Below are 22,162 nucleotides of genomic sequence, written 5' to 3' on the forward strand. Positions count from 1 at the left end.
CTGTGGAGAGAGACAATTTGGCTTCCTCTTCTCCAATTTTGATGTCCCTTATTTCTTTCTCTTACCTAAGTGCTCTGAATAGGACTTCCAGTACCATGTTGAATAAGAGTGATAAAAGTGGGCCTTCAGCCAGGCCTCGTGTCTCACACCTGTAATCCTAGCACTTTGGGAGGCCGAGGCGGGTGGATTATCTGAGGTCAGGAGTTCGAGACCAGTATGGCCAACGTGGTGAAACTCTGTCTCTACTAAAAATACAAAAATTAGCCAGGTGTGGTGGCAGGTGCCTGTAATCCCAGCTACTTGGGAGGCTGAGGCAGGAGAATCACTTAAACCCAGGAGGCAGAGGTTGCAATGAGCAGAGATCGCACCACTGCACTCCAGCCTGGGCGACAAGAGTGAGACTCCATCTCAAAAAAAAAAAAAAAAAAAAAGAAAAGAAAAAAACAGAAAGTGGGCTTTCTTGTGCTTCAGTTCTTAGAGTAAAGGCTTTCAGCTTTTTCTCATTCAGTATAACGTTAGCTGTGGGTTTGCCGTATACGGCCTTTACTGTGTTGATGTACGTTCCTTTTATACCTAATTTCTTAGAAGTTTTTATCATGAAGGGATATTGAGTTTCATCAAATACATTTCTACATCTACAGAGATGATCATGTGATATTTGTCCTTCATTCTGTTTATGTGATGTATCATATTTATTGATTTCCATATGACAAACTAATTCTTGCATCACTGAGATCAATTCCACTTGAACATGGTGTATTATTTTTTGATGTGCCATTGAATTCGGCTAGCTATAATTTTGTTGAGGAATTTGTATCTATGTTCATTAGGGATATTGGCTTGTAGCTCCTCTTTACATTCTGTTTTTCTCTGGTTTTGGCATCAGGGTAATACTGGTCTCAGAATAAGTTAGGAAGAATTCTCTCCTCTTCAACTATTTGGAATAGTTTGAAAAGAACTGGTGCTAAGTTCTTCTTTACAAGTTTTATAGACTTCAGCAGTGAAGCCATCCAGCCCTAGGCTTTTGTTTCATAGGAGACTTTTTATTATTGATTCAATCTCATTACATGTTATTTGTCTGACCAAGTTTTCTATTTCTTCCTGGTTCAATCTTGGTAGGTTGTATGTGCCTAGGAATTTATCCATTTTCTCCAGGTTTTTCAATTTGTTGGATGTATTTGTTAGTAAGACTAACAATCCTTTGTTTTTCTGTGATATCAGCTGTGATGCCTTCTATTTTGTTTCTGATTTCACTTATTTAGGTCTTCTCTCTTTTTTTAAGTCTAGCAAATGGCTTTATTTTATCTTTTCCAAAAAACCAATTTTCATTTCATTGATTTTCTGTAGTTTTTTTTTTTAACTCTTGTTTAGTTCTGTTATAGTCTTTATTATTTCTTTCCTTCTACTAATTTTGGGTTTGTTTGTTCTTGCTTTTCCATTTCCTTGAGGTACATCATTAGGTGGTTTATTTGAAATCTATTTTTATGATGTAGGTGTTTATTGGTATAAAATTCCCTGTTAGCATTGCTTTTGCTGTACCTCATAAGATTTGGTTTATTGTATTTCTATTTTCATGTAATTCCTTCTTAATTTCTTCATTGGCATATTGGTTGCTCAGGAGCATGATGATTAATTTTCATCTATTTGTACAGTTCCGAAAGTTCCTCATTATTGATTTCTAGTTTTATTTCACTGTAGTCAGAGAATATACCTGATATATTATTAATATTTAAAAGTTTTTTGAGACTTACTTTGTGGCTTCATATGGTCTACCCTGGAGAATGTTCCATGTGCTGAAAAGAAGAACATGTATCCTGTAGCTGCTGGATAAAATGTTCCGTATATACCTGTTAGGTCAATTTGGTCTATACTGAAGTTTAAGTGCAATATTATTCACTGATTTTCTGCCTAGATGATCTTCCCAGTGCTGGAAGTGGGGCATTAAAGTTCCCAACTGCTTTTATATTGGGGTCCATTTCTTTAACTCTAATAATATTTGATTTATATATGTGCATGCTCTGGTGTTGGGTGCATATTCGATTATAATTGCTATATCTTCTTAGTGAATTTATTTTTGTATTCTTGGTGAATTTGTAATTGTAAAATGATATTCTTTGTCTCTTTCTTGTATTTTTTGACTTAGACTATTTTGTCTAATTTAAATACAGCTACTGCCACACCCTTTTGGTTTACAATTACAGCTAAATATCTTTTTTATCCCTTCATTTTCAGTCTAAGTGTGTCTTTACAGTTGAAATGAGTTTCTTCTAGGCAGCATATGGTTAGATATACTTTCTTAATCCATTCAGCCTATCTATATTTTTAATTAGGGAATTTAAACTATTTACATTCAAGGTTGTTATCATTGATAATTGTTTTCTGATTGTTTTATATATCCTTTGTTCATTTCTTCCTCTCTCGTTCATCTTAGTAGTTTGGCAGTTTTCTGTAGTGATAACATTTGATTCCTTTCTTTTTCTTAAGTATCTTCTCTGCCATTGAGTTTTATGCTTTCACTTGTGTTCAGGGTGGTAATTATTGTCCTTTTGCTTCCAGATGTAGGACTCCTTTAAGCATTTTTTGTAGGGCTGGTCTAGTGATGACGCACTCCCTCAGTTTTTGCTTGCCTGGGAAATACTTTATTTCACCTTTATTTCTGAAGAATAGCTTTGCTGGATATAGTATTCTTGACAGACAGCTGTGTCCCTCCCACCCCCAGACCCCTGCTTTTGAGCATTCTTAAATATATCATCCAATTCTCTCCTGACCTGTAAGGTTTCTGCTGAGAAATCTTTCTAATGGGAATTCCTCCATATGTGACTTGACGCTCTTCTTTTGTTATTTTTAGAATTATCTTTGTCTTTGATTTTTGCCAGTTTGAATATAATACACCTTGAAGAGGACCCTTTTGGGTGGAATCTATTTGGGAATCACTGAGCTTCCTGTATCTGGATGTCTAATTTCTCACCCACAATTTGAGATGTTTTCAGCATTATTTCATTATATGGATTTTCTATACCTTTTCCCATTTCTTCTCCTTCTGAAATTCCTAAAATTCAAATATTTGTATACTTAATAGTGCCCATATGTCACATAAGCTTTCCTTATTTTTTTTTTCATTTTGTTTGCTGTGTTGTTTGACTGGGTTATTTCAAAAGACCGCTCTTCGTAGTCAGAAATTCTTTCTGTTTAATCTAGTCTATTGTTAAAGCTCTCAACTGTAATTTTTCATTCAACTACACTTGTAATTTCATTCATTTAATTCATCAGTTGCATGATTTCTATTTGGTTATTTTTAATGACATCTATCTCTCTTGAATTTCTCATTCAGATCATGAATTGTTTCCTTGATTTCCTTGTGTTGTTTATCTGAGTTCCCTTGATATCGTACTGAGTTTCTTTAAGACCATTAGCTCAAATTCCTTTTTAGGCATTTCACAGATTTTTATTTTATTTTGGTTCTGTTACTGTATAATTATTGTATTTCTTTCAAAGTGCCATGTTTCCTTGCTTTTTCATGTTTTTGCTTTTGCTTGTTACTATATTGATACCTGCACAGTTGGAGTAACAGTCACTCTTCCAATTTTACTGAGTAGTTTTCACAGGATAAGACATATTCCTATAGATATATCTATGGTGTTGGTTGGGTAGGTACCCTTTGGGTTTGATTCTGGGTGGGTGCAGCAGTGTACTCTCCATTTGAATACTCTGGCTGTAATCAAAGCCAATGGTATCTGTGAGATCCTCAGTGGCTTAGGCTACACTGAACATACTGTCTTCCAAATGCTGTGGTAATGAATCTCCTATGTTAGATTGACAGACTGATAAAGAGAAAACTCATATGCAAATAAAGTATTCAATAATTAGATGTAGGGCTGTGCATTGTCTAGTTAGCTTTACCTTGCAGGAACATAAGAGAAGGAATTTAAGAGAAACTTATGCTACCAGGAATTAGATCACAAAGGAGAAACAATGGTTTCTTTTGTGGACTGTAAGTCAATATAGGATGTCATAAATCACACAGAATGGCAGAGCTCAATCTCTACACCTTGTAGAGATTTGCCTCTATGTCACTTGTGAAAGTTACCCTAAGATTCAAGCAATCTAAAGAGAATGCTGCTTAAATGGCTATTCCTGTCCTGCAAAGCTGGCATGCCTAGAGCAAGAAATACAGCAGAGGATCAACAAAAATCATTATAATTTATATTTACTGACATTATATGGCAGGAAATAAAACAAAAGTAATACTGCATTTATTTATTGGGAAAACCTATGGCATTACAACTAACTTTTTAGTAAGCCTATGTTATACTTTACTTCTAAAGTGAACATATAATAAGATAAAGTGATACTGAGACAGTTTAGAGAGTAAACTTACCTATATAGAGAGAAGACTTGTGTGTGGGCACAGAATCATCAAGAAAGGCTGTTCCCAGAGTATAAAGAGGAGTTCCTCCTGCCCCCAGCAATAGTTGTCCCAAGATGAAGACATACAAGTAGTTAGAAAGTGAAGAAGTTGAAGATGTACAACTGGTGCTATTCCTTGTTGTTACACAAGTGTCTTTGTGGAAAAAAAAAATTGTGAATTTATAGAAATTCAGCTAATAATTTAAATTTCTATCATATAAATTACACTTGCCTAATATAATATAACCTTATTTATTTCTTCCAATCATTTTACTTTGATTTAAACTATTTAAAAATACATCAAAAGAAAAATACACTTTCTTACCCCAGCCTGCCCTCACTTTATGAAGGTAACTCCTATTCACCTCTGTCACTTAGATGGGGGTAACCACTGTCAACAGTTCTTTTCAGTTTTTCAGACATTTACTCACACATTTACGTGTTGTATACCCCATTTAATTTTTTTACACAATTATAGTCATAATAAAACATACTATCTTTATATTCAACAATGTCCAGTTTTCACTTATTATGTCCCGGACGTCTCTGATATTAGCACTTAAAGCTATATTTAAATTTATTTATTGTCACTGTCATAATATTCTACAGCATAAATGTCCTGTAATTTTATTGCCTAGTCCAGCTCATGTATTTAATAATAAATATTATTAATATTATATTGTATTATACATAGGTTTAGATCATTTTCTTATTTCCATCAGAATGTTATGATGTACATATTTTTTTAAGTTTACCCTGGCACATTTTGGGCAAGCCTATCTATAGGACAGGTTACAAAGAGTGAAACTGCTAGGTCAAAGTGAATAAATATATATATTTTGATACTGCCAAACCAGTTTATCAAAAAGTCATACAAATATTCAATCCCACCAACAATTCATTAACACTTTACATAATAAAACTTAAATGACTACCAATCTCATTGGTTAAAAAAATATATATATATAATTTTTTAATTTCATTTTTAAAATCAGTGACATTAAGCATTTTTCCATACATTTATTGTCACTTGCATTTTTTTCTGTGAACTAATTTTTCAATTAGTTCAATTTTCCTAGGTTCTGAGTTTGGTACATGACTGTTCCTTATTCCATAATTACACAAACAATGGTTTTATCTTAGCATTTTTACTACTTTATTTAGATATAAGATAGGTGGATAAACATAAACACACAGAATGGATCACATGGCTATGTCTATGTAATATGTGTGTATATGTTGCAAAAAAGGCCTCAGAAGAAAGGTAGGTCAGAGGTCATCTTCTGCAACTCGGGTAAATACATTAAGCCAATTAGCTCAGCCCAGGTGATTGCAATAAGCCAATTAGATCAGCTCTGGTGAATATAATCAGTCAATTAGCTAACTTGAGAAAGCAGAGGCATCCAGGCAGGCCCCAAGTAGAAAATGTGAATAATACAGGCATACATTGAGAAAGGAAGCAGGGCTGTGAAGTGCTAAGTTAATTCATATGTAATATCTTTTAGTGGGAGAAGACAGAGATCCAGCATTCTATTGCATTAACCAAAAAGCACATCTTTTACTAACTTGACTATCTGGGGTTTATTTATGGCGGCTTGATCTTGTGTCACTAATCTGTACAATCCCACTCCAGCACAAATCTCTTGTTATTACTTCAGCTTTCTAAGGTTTAAAGGCATCAATATGTCAACCCAGCTATAACCCATTATGCAGTGCTTCATGAAAAGCTCTATTTAATTGATCCATTTTCATAATACAGATGGTCCTGTATTATGAAATCTAATACAAACATCCCACAGAAAGCTGACAAGGAATAATTCACCTCATTCAAAGTTGAATAATAATCAAAAAAGAAAAACAAATGGCTAGTAGGGGAGAACAGTCTCCAGAAAAATACTGTCATTAATGTAGATTTTAAAATTACTATATTGCCATACTTAAAAAAGGAATGGAAACAATTGCCTCTTAAAATCCAGAGCTCAAAACAAGGATTTAATAAGCTCATAGAAATGTGTTGAGGCAGGGCGTGATGGCTTACACCTGTAATTCCAGTACTTTGGAAGGACAAGGTGGGTGGATCACTTGAGGTCAGGAGTTTGAGACTAGCATTGCCAACATGGTAAAACCCCGTCTCTACTGAAAATACAAAAATTAGCCAAGTGTGGTGGCACACCCCTGTAGTCCCAGCTACTCGGGAGGCTGAGGACAGGAGAATTGCTGGAACCCGGGAGGAGGAGGTTGCAGTGAGCCACTGCACTCCAGCCTGGGCAGAAAAGCAAGACTTCATCTCAAAAAAAAAAAAAAAAAAAAGAAAGAAAGAAATGCAGTGAAATAGAGAAAGAAAAGAAAAAAACACAAACATGGGCTAAAATAACTCAGTATCATGTTTTGTTCTATAAAACATAAAAGAACAAAACTATCAGAAATGGAGGTCACCCTGGAATGGTCAAAAAAGAATAGAGACTGTGAGAATTACGACAGAGAGAATAGACTTGAGAAATATGAACAAAATTAAATAAAGGAAAAATAAGACACCAAGATTTAAAAGGTTACAGAGAAAATTACAGATATAGAATTCAGACAAAGGCAATCAAACATACGTATAATCAACCAAAATAGAAAAATAAATATGTTTAAAGGTAAAATTAAGGAAAATTTTCTATAATTAAAATTGATCTATGATTTAAAAAGATATGGAGAATCCCAGGAAAATCTGATGCAGGACTTTCAACACCAAAATATTCCCTTGTAAAGTCTGTGAATTTTAAAGATGAAAAGACTTTTTTGAACAGCTAGACAAGAAGATAAAGTCACTTATGCAGAAGGAAATAAAAAACATAAGCTTACATTCAGACTTCCCTAAAGCAACATTAATCCCATAGAGGCAGTAAAGGGATGCCAAAAAAGTAACCAGTGCAAGATAATGTGACCCTCATATTTTATGCTTAGCCAAATTGTCATTCAAATATAAAGACAAAGAAAAATATTTAAACCTATATTATTTAAACCTATTAAATCTCATAAAATGAACTTGCCCTGAAAAACACTACTAAAGGGTACATTTTAGCCTATAGAGAAATACTTCATTCAGAGATGCCATGTGTACCTTAAGATAATCAGGAGCAAATTGTACTTTTATAATACAGTTTATAAAATAGCTAGATTTACCTATTCAATGAATTTTGTGAGATTATTAGTTGAGGAAACCATTCGAACCTAGAATTTCAACTTCTAATGAAAAATCAAACAATTTCTGACCAAATACAGTTAGCCCTCCATATCCACAGGTTCCATATCTGTGGATTCAACCAACCACAGATCAAAAATATTCAGGGAAGAAAAATAACAATACATCAATAAAAGAAATATAAATAAAAATATACTATAATTATTTACATAGCATTTACACTATATTAGCTATTATTTGTAATCTAGAGATGATTTAAAGTTTATAGGAGGATGTAGGTAGATTGTATACAAATAACACACCATTTTATAGAAGGGACTTGAGCATGCAGATTTTGTTATCCATGGGGGTCCTGGAACCAATCCCCCATGGATACTGTAATTTCAACATTAATGAAAAGGCATGGATTTGACGATACACCACAAGTGGAAGCTCCTACGTTGTTTATAAATTTAGAGGAACATTGCCAATAAAATTAAGGATTAGAACTGTACCTAATGAATAAAGAAGTGGCCAGTCTTACCCACTAATATTGGCAGGTCTGTGACAAAAAGACAAAAGGAAATCCACATACCATATGTCAAAACATTCAGAAGATAAATACCAAGCTCAGCCAAATGCTTAACCCCAGTCAAAGACCCGCAGCCTGCTGCTCTCCAAGCATTTGCCCTAAAGACCTAGAGGCTAAAGGTACCTCTTTTCCCCTGGGCCTATCCTGCTGCCAGGGGTAGGGCAGAATGGACTCTGCTGTGATGTGATTCCACTTCCCCAGCCACACATTTGATAAGATTCCCAGGAGATGTGTATCTATGCATCCTGGAGAGGGGAGTAAAGAAGCTTAGTTTTGAGGGAACCCAGTCTCCCCAGTTACCTGCATCAGGTGCTTTGACGTGGCTAACTTTAAACAAACACAGTCTCTCTTTCTCCTTTCCCAGGGGGTAGCTGTACTTTTCTTCCCTCAGCCTCACTCCTCATCTCCTAACCTCCTAACCACTGCCCTGAGGAAGGAGAAAGAGCTGCTGCTTTTGTTTATAGTTGACCACCCCGAGTCTAAACAGCATCTTCTGGCGTGGGGAATTTAGCTCAATCCTACATTCCTCTCCTGTCATCTCTGGTACCACATCTCTGGTTACCACGGCATTTACAGAAAGATGTCATAAGAAAAAAAAGGCAGCATAATTTTATTAAAATTAAGATTAGGGCACTGACCACAAAAATATTTTCATGGAGCAAATGAGAAATGTGAACACATAGTTCATCATGAGATGAGGCAATGATTTACATAAATAAATGAAGTAAAAGAAAAGAAATGATGAAGGAAAGAAAGAGGAGATCAAATCCTGACAGAAAAAAGTAAAAGGAAAAAACTAAAACCCCATAGAAAAGAAGATACAACGGAAAGGGGCACATGGGTAAACTGACTGAGAAAACATAGTTATGGGCATATAGAGTACAAATGAGGAAAGTGAGCAAAATTCATGATAAAAAAGAAGAAATGTTAACATAAGGAGGCCAAATAAGATCATATATACACATAGTTGAAGTAGTTGATGTACCTAAGAAAGAAAACTAAAATCATAGAACAAAATACTTAAATATATAATTTAAAGAAATATCACTATACTGTAAAAGTATGTATGTAAATCTCTATAGGTCAACCTGCATAATTGGAGGCCGGGAAACTATGACATGAATGGTCATCACCAGGACATAGTTTAGAGTAGACTTTGAAGAGAGACTCCAAGTCACAAATACACTTGGACTATTGAGAATCTTCTTTGTAGAGAGCACCAGCAGTATACTGTATATCACGTGTCACAAGCACTTCTAAATAATTTCAGAATGCACAGGCAAACAAAGGCTTTGTGTGCTTCGTAAATCTTCTTGGTTCTCGAATAACAAGTGGAATAATCACTTATTTATATGTAACATGATAAAGAATATTAACTCTAAAAATCATCTATCATATATTCAAGTTAGTTTTTTTCTTCATTAATGTCTAACATCTCCCAGAACTAGCGCTCTATAAATCACTTTTGAAAAGGACTGGTTAGAAGTATAACAAAAGTGTCAAAAGAAACAAAACAGTCCTAGGTCATTAAAAATATTTAAATTTAGCCCTTATACAAACAGACTTAAATCCTAGAAGGTTACAGTGGCACACAGCCACTCCAAACCACACCAGTGGGGAGGACACCAGGAAAATGCACACCTGCGACCTCTTTCTTCCCAACATGCAAACTCCTGTTAGCTAACCCAACTACAATCCAGGGTAGAGAAAAGTGCCAGATTGACATAGTCTGTTGGATTTCTCTACTAAAGCACAAAGCAAAAGTCATAAATAGTCAATATTGGCCCTGGAAGGACACAGAATATCCAACACAGCTCCCCCTCCTTCTTTAGCATCCACTTTCATCTTTGTCTGAATTTAAAAATCTGTATGTCTCCCACATAAGAAACCCACAAAAAGCTATCTGCAAAATATCATCATGAGATAACATGCATTCAGTTATTCTCCCACCTGAAAGCAACACTGAAGTGTTAGCCCCAGCGGGGGTCTGCATCGAAGGTGGCAGACGAAAACAAGAGCAGGGCGACAATTAACCAGCTCCATAGTTCTCTTTCTATAGTTGGTCAGGGGGCCCGACTGACAAGCATAGCTTCCTTCTATCATGCAGTTCTTGTTCCCTTTACCACTGCCTATACCTTAACTAGTCAGGTATTTTACTGTCTTTTACAAGTCTCCAGCTCTTCTTTCCCTATTGAGTTACTGAAGTTTTCTTTTAACAAGTACTATTGGGTATAGGAGTGTTAAGAGGCACCTAAGTGAATCTTGCAGTCCAAAAATATACTGTTCCTTGCAACTGGAAAGGAACAACTCAATTTTCCCTTGGTAACTAGGATCCATTAGCTCTGTCAATTTAGTGAACTCTCCCTGTTGAATATTTACTATGAAGAGATCAAAAAGGATTAGCGAACAGTTATTGTTAAGCTTTGGATTTAAGGGAATAATGACTGTGTGCCTTGATGGAAACTTAAATCCCTTGGGTACTAGAATTCAACAAGGCAGGGTGTAAGAATTCCATTAAGTGGATTATTAGCTATAGTAGTGAGAGGCACCAATCCATTGCTGCTCCTTAGTTCCCTAGACAGTACCCAACGAACATAGTGGTGAGTTTCCTGGGTTTTATTTTTGCTTAATCTATCCCAGATTTGCAGCTGAATAAGTTAGCAACCCACAAATGCCAAAGGCTGCATACAAAACAAAAAAAAGAGGCACAAGAAAATTATCATCATTCTAGCCAAAAGATCAAGAAAGAAGCAGCTTGGCAAGGCAGAAAAATTATACAGTAACCATGCTACTCTAGTCAAATACCACAGAGAAAAACTGCAATCTCACCCACACTCACCCATGCAATATATCGTGTAACAAGGTGCCCCATCCCCCTTCCAGGGTGGTGTCAGAGAAGGATGAGAAGGGATCCGGGACTTCTACCTCCATCAAGAGGTAATGATCCTCACCCCTCGTGCCAGTGAAATCTACACTGGTAGCCTGGGTTTCCAGCTCTATGTAGCAACAGAAGCACCCCCACTCCCTCTCTGCTAGTACAAGAGGAAGCCTAGTGAAGAGTCAGAACTTACACTGTAGTCTAGTTGGAATCAGGCCATACTTCTTCTCTGTGGGGTCAGTAGAAGAGTAGCAAGTCACTCCTACCATTCCCAGAGAGAATGATATCAGTGGAGTTCTAGTGGAGATCCAGGACTGCCACCACCACCCAACAGTAACAAGGAGCCTGTCTTCCTACTAGGTGTCAATTGAGGCCAAGAGGTGAACTTGGACTTCGATGCCACTCGGCAAATAAGGCATCACCCACCCCCACCTCAAAGCCATCAGAGCAGCGTCAAGTAGTTAAGACAGAAGATTTAAATAAGAACCAGAGTCCAATAATATAATACAAAGACTATACTTATATACATGTAATGCAATATCTAGAAAAAAACACTCAAAAAGCTATACAAAGAAATATACTCAAAACACTATAGATAAATCAAAATGGAATTCTAAAAATGTTCAAGCAACTCACATTTAGGAAAGCAAGAAGCAGATAATAGAGAAACAAAAAACAAAGAACAAACACAAAACAAAATATTAAAAGTACAGGTTTAAACTTTAACATACTAGTATTTACATTACATGTAAATGGTCTGAATATGACAATTAAAGGATATTGACATAGTGAATAAAAAAAAAAGCCCAACTATGCCATCTACAAGAAATTCACTTCAAATGCAGTAATGTGGGCAGGCTGAAATTTAAAGATTGGGGGAAAAAACATATCATCCAAGCATTAATCAAAATAATGTAGGAGTAGCCATATTAATATCAGTTGAAACTGACTTTAGAGCAAAAAAATTTACTTGACACAGAGAGACATTACATAATGAAAAAATAGTCAATTTACCAAGAAGAGTAACATGTTTTCACCATCATAGAGCTGTAAAACATGAAGCAGAAATTTATAGAATGAAAGGAGGAACAGACAAACCCACAATTACAGTAAAAGATTTCAAAACCCCTCTCTGAGCAACTGATAGAACAGAAAATTAGCAAGGATATAAACTAACTTATCAACCACATCTACCAACAGGATCTAACCAACATTTTTTAAGCACTCTGCCAAACAATAGCAAAATACATTTTCTTTTCAAATGCCCACAGAACATATGCCAAGGCAGATCACATCCTGCGCCATAGAGTAAACCTTAATAAATTTTTAAAAATTCAAATCCTACATAGTATGTTTTCTGACTACAATGGAATCTAACGAAACAGCATTAACAAAATGATAACAAAAATATCTCCAAATATTGGAAACTAAACAACATGCTCTCACACTTTCAAATAATCTATGGGTCAAAAAGGAAGTCTCTAAGGAAATAAAAAAATTCACTGAATTAAGTAAAAATGAAAACACAATATATAACAATAGTGAAATGCAACTCAAGCAGTACTGAAAGAAAATTTTATAGCACTAAAATGCATACATTAGAAAAAATAAAAATAAAATCAATAATCTAAGGTTCCATGTCAGCCACCTAGAGAAAAATAATAATAAAATAAATTTAAAATAAGTAGAAGGAAGAAAATAAAGAGCAGAAATCAATAAATTGGAAAATAGAAAACTATAGAGAAAAATCAATGAAACTAAAAGTTCATTTTCTGAAAAGATGAATTTAATTGGCTACATCTAGCAAGACTGACAAAGAATAAGAAAAAGTAGACAAATACTATCAATACCAGGAATCAAGCAAAGGATTTCACAACAGATCCAGCAGACAAAGAAAATATAATAAATAAATACTAGGAACAGTTAGCTTTATATACATAAATTTGACAACTTAGATGAAATGGGTCAATTCCATAAAAAGCATAAATTATATCTACTCACCCAAAATGAAGTATAAGGTTGGTGCAGAAGTAACTGCAGTTTTTGCCATTAAAAGTAATGACAAAAATCACAATTACTCTTGCACCAACCTAATAGATTTGAATTACTATTAAAGATAACTATTAAGAGTATTAACTTTTTTAATTAAGAAACTCCCCAAACAGAAATCTATAGGCTCAAATAGTTTCACTTGCAGAATTCTAACAAACATATAAAGAAAAATTAAAATCAATTTCAGAAAATAGTAGAGGAGGAACATTTCTCAATTTATTGTATGAAGTTTATAATCCCCTAAAATCCACAAAAACTACAAAGCCAAATAGAGACAGTACATAAAAGAAAATAAAAACTAATATCCCTTATGAATATAGACACAAAAATGCTTAACAAAATAGTACCAAACAGAATTCACAAATATATCCAAAGAATTGTACACCATTGCCAGGTGAGGTTTATTCTGGGATGCAAGGCTGGCATCAAAAAAATCAAAAAATGTTAACTACTGTATTAACAGATTGAAGAAGAAAAAAATTGCATGATCATGATCACATGATCAGAAATCACATGAACAATTGATGCAGAACAAGTGTTTGGCAACATTCAACAATGATTCCTGATAAAAATTCTCAGAAAAAGAGGAATAGAGTAGAACTTTCCCAACTTGATAAAGAGTATTTATAAAAACATGCAGCAGTAGTGAAAGACTGAAAGCTTTTTTGCCTAATATAGGGAAGAAGGTAAGAACAATCACTATCACCATTCTTACTCAAAATAGTACTGGAAGTTCTAACCAGTGCAATAAGGCAAAAAAAAAAAAAAAAAAGAAAGAAAGAAAATTAGTGCCATACAGAAGGTAAAGGAAGTAATAAAACTGTTCCTATGTGCAGAAAACATGACTGTCTACATAGAAAACACCAAGGAATCCACAAAATAATATCAAGAACCAATTAATTCAGTAACGTTGCAGAATACACAATAAAACATACAAAAATCTACCGTATTTCCATATACTGGCAATGAACATATGGAAACTGAAATTTAAAATACAGTACTATTTACAATCATTCAAAAAAAGCAAAAAGAAATACTTAGATGTTAATCTAACAAAATATATATACATAACTTGCATGCTAGAAATATAAAATACTGATGAAAAAAATTAAAGAAAATCTAAATAAATGGAGTATAAATCCATATATATTCATGGATTGGAAGACCCAACATAGTAACTATATCAGTTTAATCCCAATTAATATACAGGTTGTATTAGTTCATTTTCACACTGCTATAAAGATACTACCTGAAACTGGGTAATTTATAAAGAAAAAAATTTAGGCCTCAGGAAACTTACAATCAGGGCTGAAGGGGAAGCAGGTACATCTTATATGGTCGCAGGCGAGAGAGCATGTGAAGGAAGAACTGTCAAACACTTATAAAACCATCAGCTCTCATGAGAACTCACTCACTATCAGGAGAACAGCATGGGGGAAACCACCCCCATGATCAAATAACCTCCCACCAGGTCCCTCCCTTGACATGTGGGGATTATGGGGATTAGAATTTGAGATGAGATTTGAGTGGGGACACAAAACCAAACCATATCAAGGTTTAATACAATTCCTCTCAAAATCCTATTAAGATATTTTGTAGATATAGACAAGATTATTCTAAAATTTATATAGAAATAAAAAGGAATGAGGCAAACCAATATGGAAAAATAACAATGAAGTGAGAGCAATGTCTATAGGATTTCAAGACTTATATAAGTATAATAGTCAAGAATGTGATATTGGTGAAGAGATACATATATCAATGGAGCAGAGTAGAGATCCCAGAAATATAGCTATACAAATATGCCCAACTGATTTTTGAAAAGCTACAAAAGTAATTCAATGGTTGAAGGACAGACTTTTCAAATGGAGCTAGAGCAAATGGACACTTATAAACAAAAATCAAACTTTAAACCTCACATCTTTTATACAAATTAACTCAAAATATATCACAGACTTAAATGTAAAATAGAAAACTATAAAACTTTTTTTAAAAATAGAAGAAAATCTTAGGGATCAGAGCTAGGCAAAGGGTTTTTAGTCTTCACAATAAAAGCATAATCTATAAAAGGAAAAAACTGATAAATTCGACTTTATTTAAATTGAAAATTTTCACTCTCTGAAAGACCCTGTTAAGAGGATGAAAAGACATGCTACAGACTGGATGAAAATATTTGCAAACTAGCTTGTGACAAGACCTAGTACTTGGAAAACATAAATGTCTCTCAAAACTCAACAGTAAAGAAACAAATATCCAAAGACATGAAAAGACATTTCACCAAAGATGATATGCAGATAGCAAATTCACACAAGCAAAGATGCTCAATGTTATCAGCCATTAAAGAAATACAAATTAAAACACAACGAGATTTCACTGTACACCTATTAGAATGGCTACACCAAATGCTGGCAAGGATTCAAATAAACTGAGTCACTCATACATTGCTGATGGGAATATAAAGTGATACAGTGAATCTGGAAAACAGTTTGGCAGTTTCTCAAAAAACTAAACATAGAATTTTCATATGACCCAGCAGTTTTACTCCTGGGCATCTATTCCAGAAAAATGAAAACTATGTTCACACAAAAATCTGCACACTAATGTTTGTAGCTTTATTTGTAATAACCAAAATCTGGGAACAAACCAGATGTTCTTTAATAGGCAAATGGTTAAACAAACTATGGTACATCCATACCACGGATTACTAATCAGCAGTAGAAAGAACAGAACAATTGATATGTACAACAACATGATGAGTATTCAGAAAATTACTCAGACTAAAAAAAGTCAATTCCAAAATATTATATACTGTATAATTACTGAAATATAGTAAAACCTTTAAACATAGAAATGTTCATCATGAGTTAATTTATAATAAAAAACTTTTTATATGTAAAAATTCAGTTCTATGAGAATGTTTAAAATGTAAAACAGAATGCTATGCAAGAAAATGCTCACAGGTTGCAACATATTTTATTAACTGTATTAAAAATAGGCACAGAAAAACAGACAATTCCGAAGCTGTTTTCCTTGAGAAAAGAAAAACAGTGAATTGAGTTTTTTTCTCTTTCCACTTCTTAGTATTACCCAAATTGTCTGCATGACCCATAGAACCTCTCTAACCAGAAAAATTAAATGTATTAATAAAAAATATAACAAAGGAGGGTTGGTTAAATAAGTCATTTATAAAATGAAATAATAGAAAAGCAAAAAGATTCTGCAGCTCCATCTTTACTAATATAAAATGTGTCCAACACATCTTCCAAGTAAAAAGAAGTCAACGTTCATAGATTAAAAATCTTGTTTCCTTCAAACAAGGATTTTGAATGTGTTTGTGCGAATGTGATGTAAAGATGTGTGAATGTTAATAAAATTATGTGAGCGTGAATGTGTGCATGAATGTGTGTTAATGACTGTGTAGTGTAGTTTATGTGTGACAATATACGTATGAATGCGTATATACATTTTTAAAAGACTGAACAGTGTTAACGGTGAATAACCAAGGTGTGTTACCATGAAAACTCTTTCTTTCTTTCTTTATTCCATTTTTGTTTGTGTGTTCCTATTTTCTGAACATTTTACAAAGTACATATCATGTTCAAAGTCAAAAAATTCAAGATATTTTCAAATGGCAACTTGGCTATTTAAAAGGCAATATTTTAATGTGTTATTCTAAGTGGACCCAATTAAGCTGAGCTACACCAAATGAATTATTTTCTTATCTCGTAACAATATGATCTTAGAAATATATCTAATTAAAACCCTTTCTAATGTACTAGTTCAAAAGTGTTTGGTCAGACTTTGGGGATATGTCAACACCAAGTGACATCCACAAAAAAAAAAAGACTTTATTATTCATTGCTACTATTTAATGAGCACTCACAACACACCAGGCACTGCCTTATCACCACATATGTATACTCTTCTATGTGGTATTGATTATTATCAACATAATTTATAGTCAAAGAAATTTATCTCCAGGATCACTGTAGTTCTATCACAGTGTGTGAGCAAAAACTTAAACTCACTTATTTCTGACTCTCATCTCTGCTAAAGTGCTGAATACTTTCATTAAATAGGATGAACTAATAGCATTAAAATGAAACAGAAAAAATATATTAAAACACACATTGGCAAATTTGTGCGTTTTTAAGAATAGTGACTAAGAAAATAGAATTTCCTCATTTATTTCCTGCCACAAACCACCAACCTTTCTAAGGAAGCTACAAAAAAAAAAAAAAAAAAAAAAAAAAAAAGACATTGCTTAATCATTACCTTCCACACAATATATCTGGTTAGACACAACTACGCCTATGGCCACTTGAATGCCCTATCAGAGCATTTCATTTTATATATTAAGATTTTTAAAAGTCCATGAAAAGAGAATTGCTAACATTTTAACATTAAGAGCCTAATGCCTTGTCCTTCCACAGAAGATAGTAAGAGTAGGTAATGGCAGATAAAGGCAATTTGGGATTCTTAGTCCACATTTTCCATAAACTTGGGCTAAAAAAATGGAACATTAAAAGAGAATTTTCTTAGAAGCACTGAAGTGAAATCAACATCTTAGCAAGTCATTAAGACAAAAACCAAAAGTAGAATATCAAAGCATTCTGCTACTATTTCTGAATATGCTTCTCATTTTAGCTTCCTTTTCACACTGCAAATTTTTCAGATCTCAAATCTTACTCAAAAAGATTACGGAAAATAATTTTTGCCTCTAACAACATAATTTGTCCTAATTCGGTCACCAGAAAAAAAAATGATGAAGAAGAGAGAGAAAGAGAAAATTCTCTTTAAATGTTACACTATTTTTTTAGCCCAAGTTTATGGAAAATGTGGAAAGAGAATCCCAAATTGCCTTTATCTGCCATTACCTACTCTTACTGTCTTCTGTGGAAGGACAAGGCATTAGGCTCTTAATATACCTCATCAAAGGACTCCATTCATTAATATATGTGACAACTCAACAAATAGTTCTTAAGGACCTAGTCTATATCACATGCTGTTGTAGGTGCTGATCATAATAAAGTTTCTAAGCTCAACAAGGGCTTTCAAATTCACATAGTTAAACCTAAAGCAGATAGAGCAGATTTTACCAAAGTGTGTTCACTGCCTCACTTACCTAGAGGAAGACAAAGTAAGGGGCAAAAGCAGGATGAAGGGGACAAGTATAACAATGGAGCCTCTTCATCAACTCTACATATCATACCCCTAACTAAAGATTCACAGAATGCATTTGCTTTATAGTGCTGCAATAAAGACAACTGCTTAGCGTTCTTCTTTTTTTTTTTCCAAACTCATTCAACCATTGAACACATTTTTAACATATTCCTAATACCTCTAGAAACTGTTCTCTGCAGATAATACTTTCAGAAATGTTTGGACATGTTTTTCTCTTGCTAAAGGCCATGGATTTTTTAAACCTCTACCTACCAGCAAACTATAGCTTGTAATGAGAATGAGTTTGTGCTAAAATTTCATTGACATATTTTTTTCCTACTTATTTTTCTCTGTAAGTTTCCTCTATTTCAGAAGTTTGGTCATTTGCATTTCAACAAAACTGGCTGCATTAGAGCACCTAGCATTTCATGATGATTGTGAAACTCCTATTTTAAAGGAAGACATAAAGCAATAATCTGGAAAGGAAAAGAAACCTTTCTCTCTATATCCACAGTTAGAAGCTTTACAAAGTAATCAGACACTAAAATGGACATGTATGTCCTAAATTAGACTAAGATAACCTGGGTAATTTTTTAAAAATATTGATTGAGTCCTACTCCAAACTTACTGAATCAGGATCTCCAAGAGGCAGTATTAAACAGGAATAGCAACCATCCAGGATAATTCATATATATACATACACACACACACACACACACACACACACACACACAAATATATACACACATATATATACACACACACACACATATATATTTTTTTGTTTGTTTGTTTGTTTTTGAGACAAAGTCTCACACTGTTGCCCAGGCTGGAGTGCAGTGTCCCGATCTCAGCTCACTGCAACCTCCGCCTCCTGGGTTCAAGTGATTCTCCTGCCTCAGCCTCCCAAGTATCTGGGATTACAGGTGCCTGCCACCATGCCCGGCTAATTTTTGTGTTTTTAGTAGGGACAGGGTTTCACCATGTTGGCCAGGCTGGTCTCAAACTCCTGGCCTCAAGTAATCCACCCACCTCAGCCTCCCAAAGTGCTGGGATTACAGGTGTGCGCCATTGAGCCTGGCTCAGGGTAATTCATATTATCTAGGAAGTATGAGAAAGACTGAAAAGCCTCTGATATAAAAAATTGTGATAGTTTTATCTAGAGCATTAATTATTGCTAAAAGGTAGCTCTAGGCCTTTTACTGTATGTATTAAATTTAAAATTGAATCATTTGTTTTATTACACCATTATAGCTTCTAATCTAAAAAAATCACCTCTTCTCATTACTCCTTTATTCATTTCAGTTACAAAGAAGTAAAATTTAAGAAAAATAAGTGACTTCCGTAAAGTAAAAAATAATATCAAAAAAGGAAAAACACTCAGAGGCCAAGCAAAATTAAAGCTTCCTGTATTGAATTTGTGCTTGAAAACCTCTAAAATTCTTTGCCCTAGGTCTTCTCAAATCTAGGCAAGCATTCCATTAAAGAAAAAAGTATTCTAAGAAAAAAAGATAAAATAGTAACCAGAAGTAAAGTCCACTTTGAGTCCTACTGTAATCATTTTCCTAGCACAGCTTTTGTAAGTAGTTACCAAGCATAACCAAAGTCCTTTGATGAAGCATTCTCTCTGAAATGCCAATAAAAAAAAAATTAGAAATTTAGTGCTACAGCTAATGTGAATTTTTATCATTTAAGGTTTCTTTGAGGGAAAGGGGATGGAAAAGAGAAACAAAGATATAGTGCAACATAGGAAAAATTATCTAATTATTGGTCAATAAATAAAAAGAGCTTTACTAGGCTAAGTAACTACTTTTCTACAATTCCTCAGTATTTAATAATGCCTCTCTCCCAAAGTCTCAAAGAGACATAAAGATTATTTTGCATGGTAACATTAAAATAACACTCATCTAAAAGAAATTAAGATTGCTTAGATGAAAAAAATGTTACGTGGTAAAGATTTACTTATCGCATTTTAAATATTTTAAAGTCATACTGCAATATGTTGTGTCATATTAATATTATGTTGAAGTAAGTCAAAATGAATGTCAAATATGACTTATTTAAAAGTGTTTTGACACTATTCTATGTTTGGGTTAACTTGTACAAAAAATTAGCCCTTAATAGCATGTATTTGTTCCTCTTAATTTTAATACTACCTCTTTTTTTAGTCCAATAACAACCACAACTTCCCTTTGATCATCTCCATTCAAAGTTAATCACCTCTAATGCTTATGTCTTTCTAAAAGCTTCCCTTAAAAAAACACTTTCTCTCCAACCTACTTAAATTTATTGTTTACAACACAATAGAAAGTCCAAGCTGTTTCAAAATATATCTTCTTAACTTTTGTTCTTAACGTTCTTTTGTGTTATTCTCACACCTGTAGAAATCATACATGCTTATCATATTTTATGTTTTTTTCTACTTACTAGCTATATTACTTTAGTCTCCTCTTACAGAGATTATCCCATCCAAAGTGAGCCCTGATTTTGATTTCCCTTAAGAACAACACAAAAAGCACAGAAGGGTATGTTAATTTCCTCACTGTCCATTTTAAATTAAATTACATGTATAATTTCAATTAATAAAATCATTTATTAATATTATGCTCTATGTTATGTTAAGTTACTTAAGAAGATTACACATCCCCTTGCCTCTAATTAATTTACAGGAAGCTTTCAACTAATCTGTTTTCCTTTTGCAGTTTCCTTTTCCTAAGTTTTCTTCTCTACTCTCCCTAAAGTTTGACAAATAATTCAGATTTTTCGTTACAGATTCCCATACTTGCAAAAGTAGATTAATACAGACCACTGTACCTGACTACTAGAAATTGGGGAAGAAATGCTTGAAATTCATAAAAAATATTAAAATCATTCAATATAGTTAATAACTTAGTATGAGTAATAAGTATACACTTTTGAAAAACAATAAACAAACCATAAAAATTAGGATTAGTTTTAGTTGTTGTTAACCATCTGTGAAATCAATTCACCTCTTGCCCTAAGGCTTACACTGTAAAAATGTTTCACTTCTTTTTTTTTTTTTTTTTTTGAGATGGAGTCTCTGCTCTGTCACCCAGGCTGGAGTGCAATGGTACGGTTTCAGCTCACTGCAACCTCGGCCTCCCTGCTTCAAGCATTTCTCCTGCCTCAGGCTCCCAAGTAGCTGGGACTACAGGCATATGCCACCACACATGGCTAATTTTTTTTTTTTTTTTTTTTGTATTTTTAGTAGAGATGGGGTTTCACTGTGTTGGCCAGGCTGGTTTCGAACTCCTGACCTTGTGATCCGCCCACCTTGGCCTCCAAAAGTGCTGGGATTACAGGCATGAGTCATTGCACCCGGCCGGGTTTTATCATTTCTAACATCCCTTCCGTTTCTAAATGTCTGAATTCCTTTAAATGTGTAATGCAATTTCAATCCTGAATTTTATGTCTGTCATATTATAAACACCTACACATACCACAATGACACTTCTGTTAAGAAAAATCACAGGGGAAAAAAATGCAAAAATTCAACACAACAGTGATGCATTTTCATTCACCAACAATGGGAGAGTAACTAATATATCCCTTCCTGAAAGTCAGTGTGACATTATCTATCAAAAACTAGAATGAGGAAGGCCTTCAAATCCAGTATTTGCACTTCTAGGAATCAAACCAAGTGAATGACTTGCACATTTATGTAAACACGTATTTTGGGGATATACACTGCAACACTGGATATATAATATGCAGTTCATACTAAAAAACTCCAAACCCGAATTCTTAATTTCATTCTAATTCTGTTCTACCTAGTCTTCCACCTTCTAGTAAAAACGGCCCCAGCTGATCAAGCCAAATACCAAGGACTCCTTCATTCCTCCTTCACAATATATCCAACAGAGTCCTATTTCTTTTTCCTATA

The 22,162-nt window shown here is 34.0% G+C and overlaps 1 protein-coding gene across 1 annotated transcript in view; it reads right to left on the minus strand.

The window, feature by feature from the left end:
* SLCO4C1 (solute carrier organic anion transporter family member 4C1) overlaps positions 1-22,162 on the minus strand; it is a 61,664-nt gene that overhangs the window by 31,365 nt on the left and 8,137 nt on the right. Inside the window, exon 3 of the mRNA XM_517854.7 lies at positions 4,379-4,561. Within this exon, the coding sequence (XP_517854.2) occupies positions 4,379-4,561 (183 nt within the window). The remainder of the gene's footprint in view (positions 1-4,378; positions 4,562-22,162) is intronic.

This window comes from Pan troglodytes, chromosome 4, assembly GCF_028858775.2.
Source record: "Pan troglodytes isolate AG18354 chromosome 4, NHGRI_mPanTro3-v2.0_pri, whole genome shotgun sequence".
Classification (NCBI taxonomy): Eukaryota; Metazoa; Chordata; class Mammalia; order Primates; family Hominidae; genus Pan; species Pan troglodytes.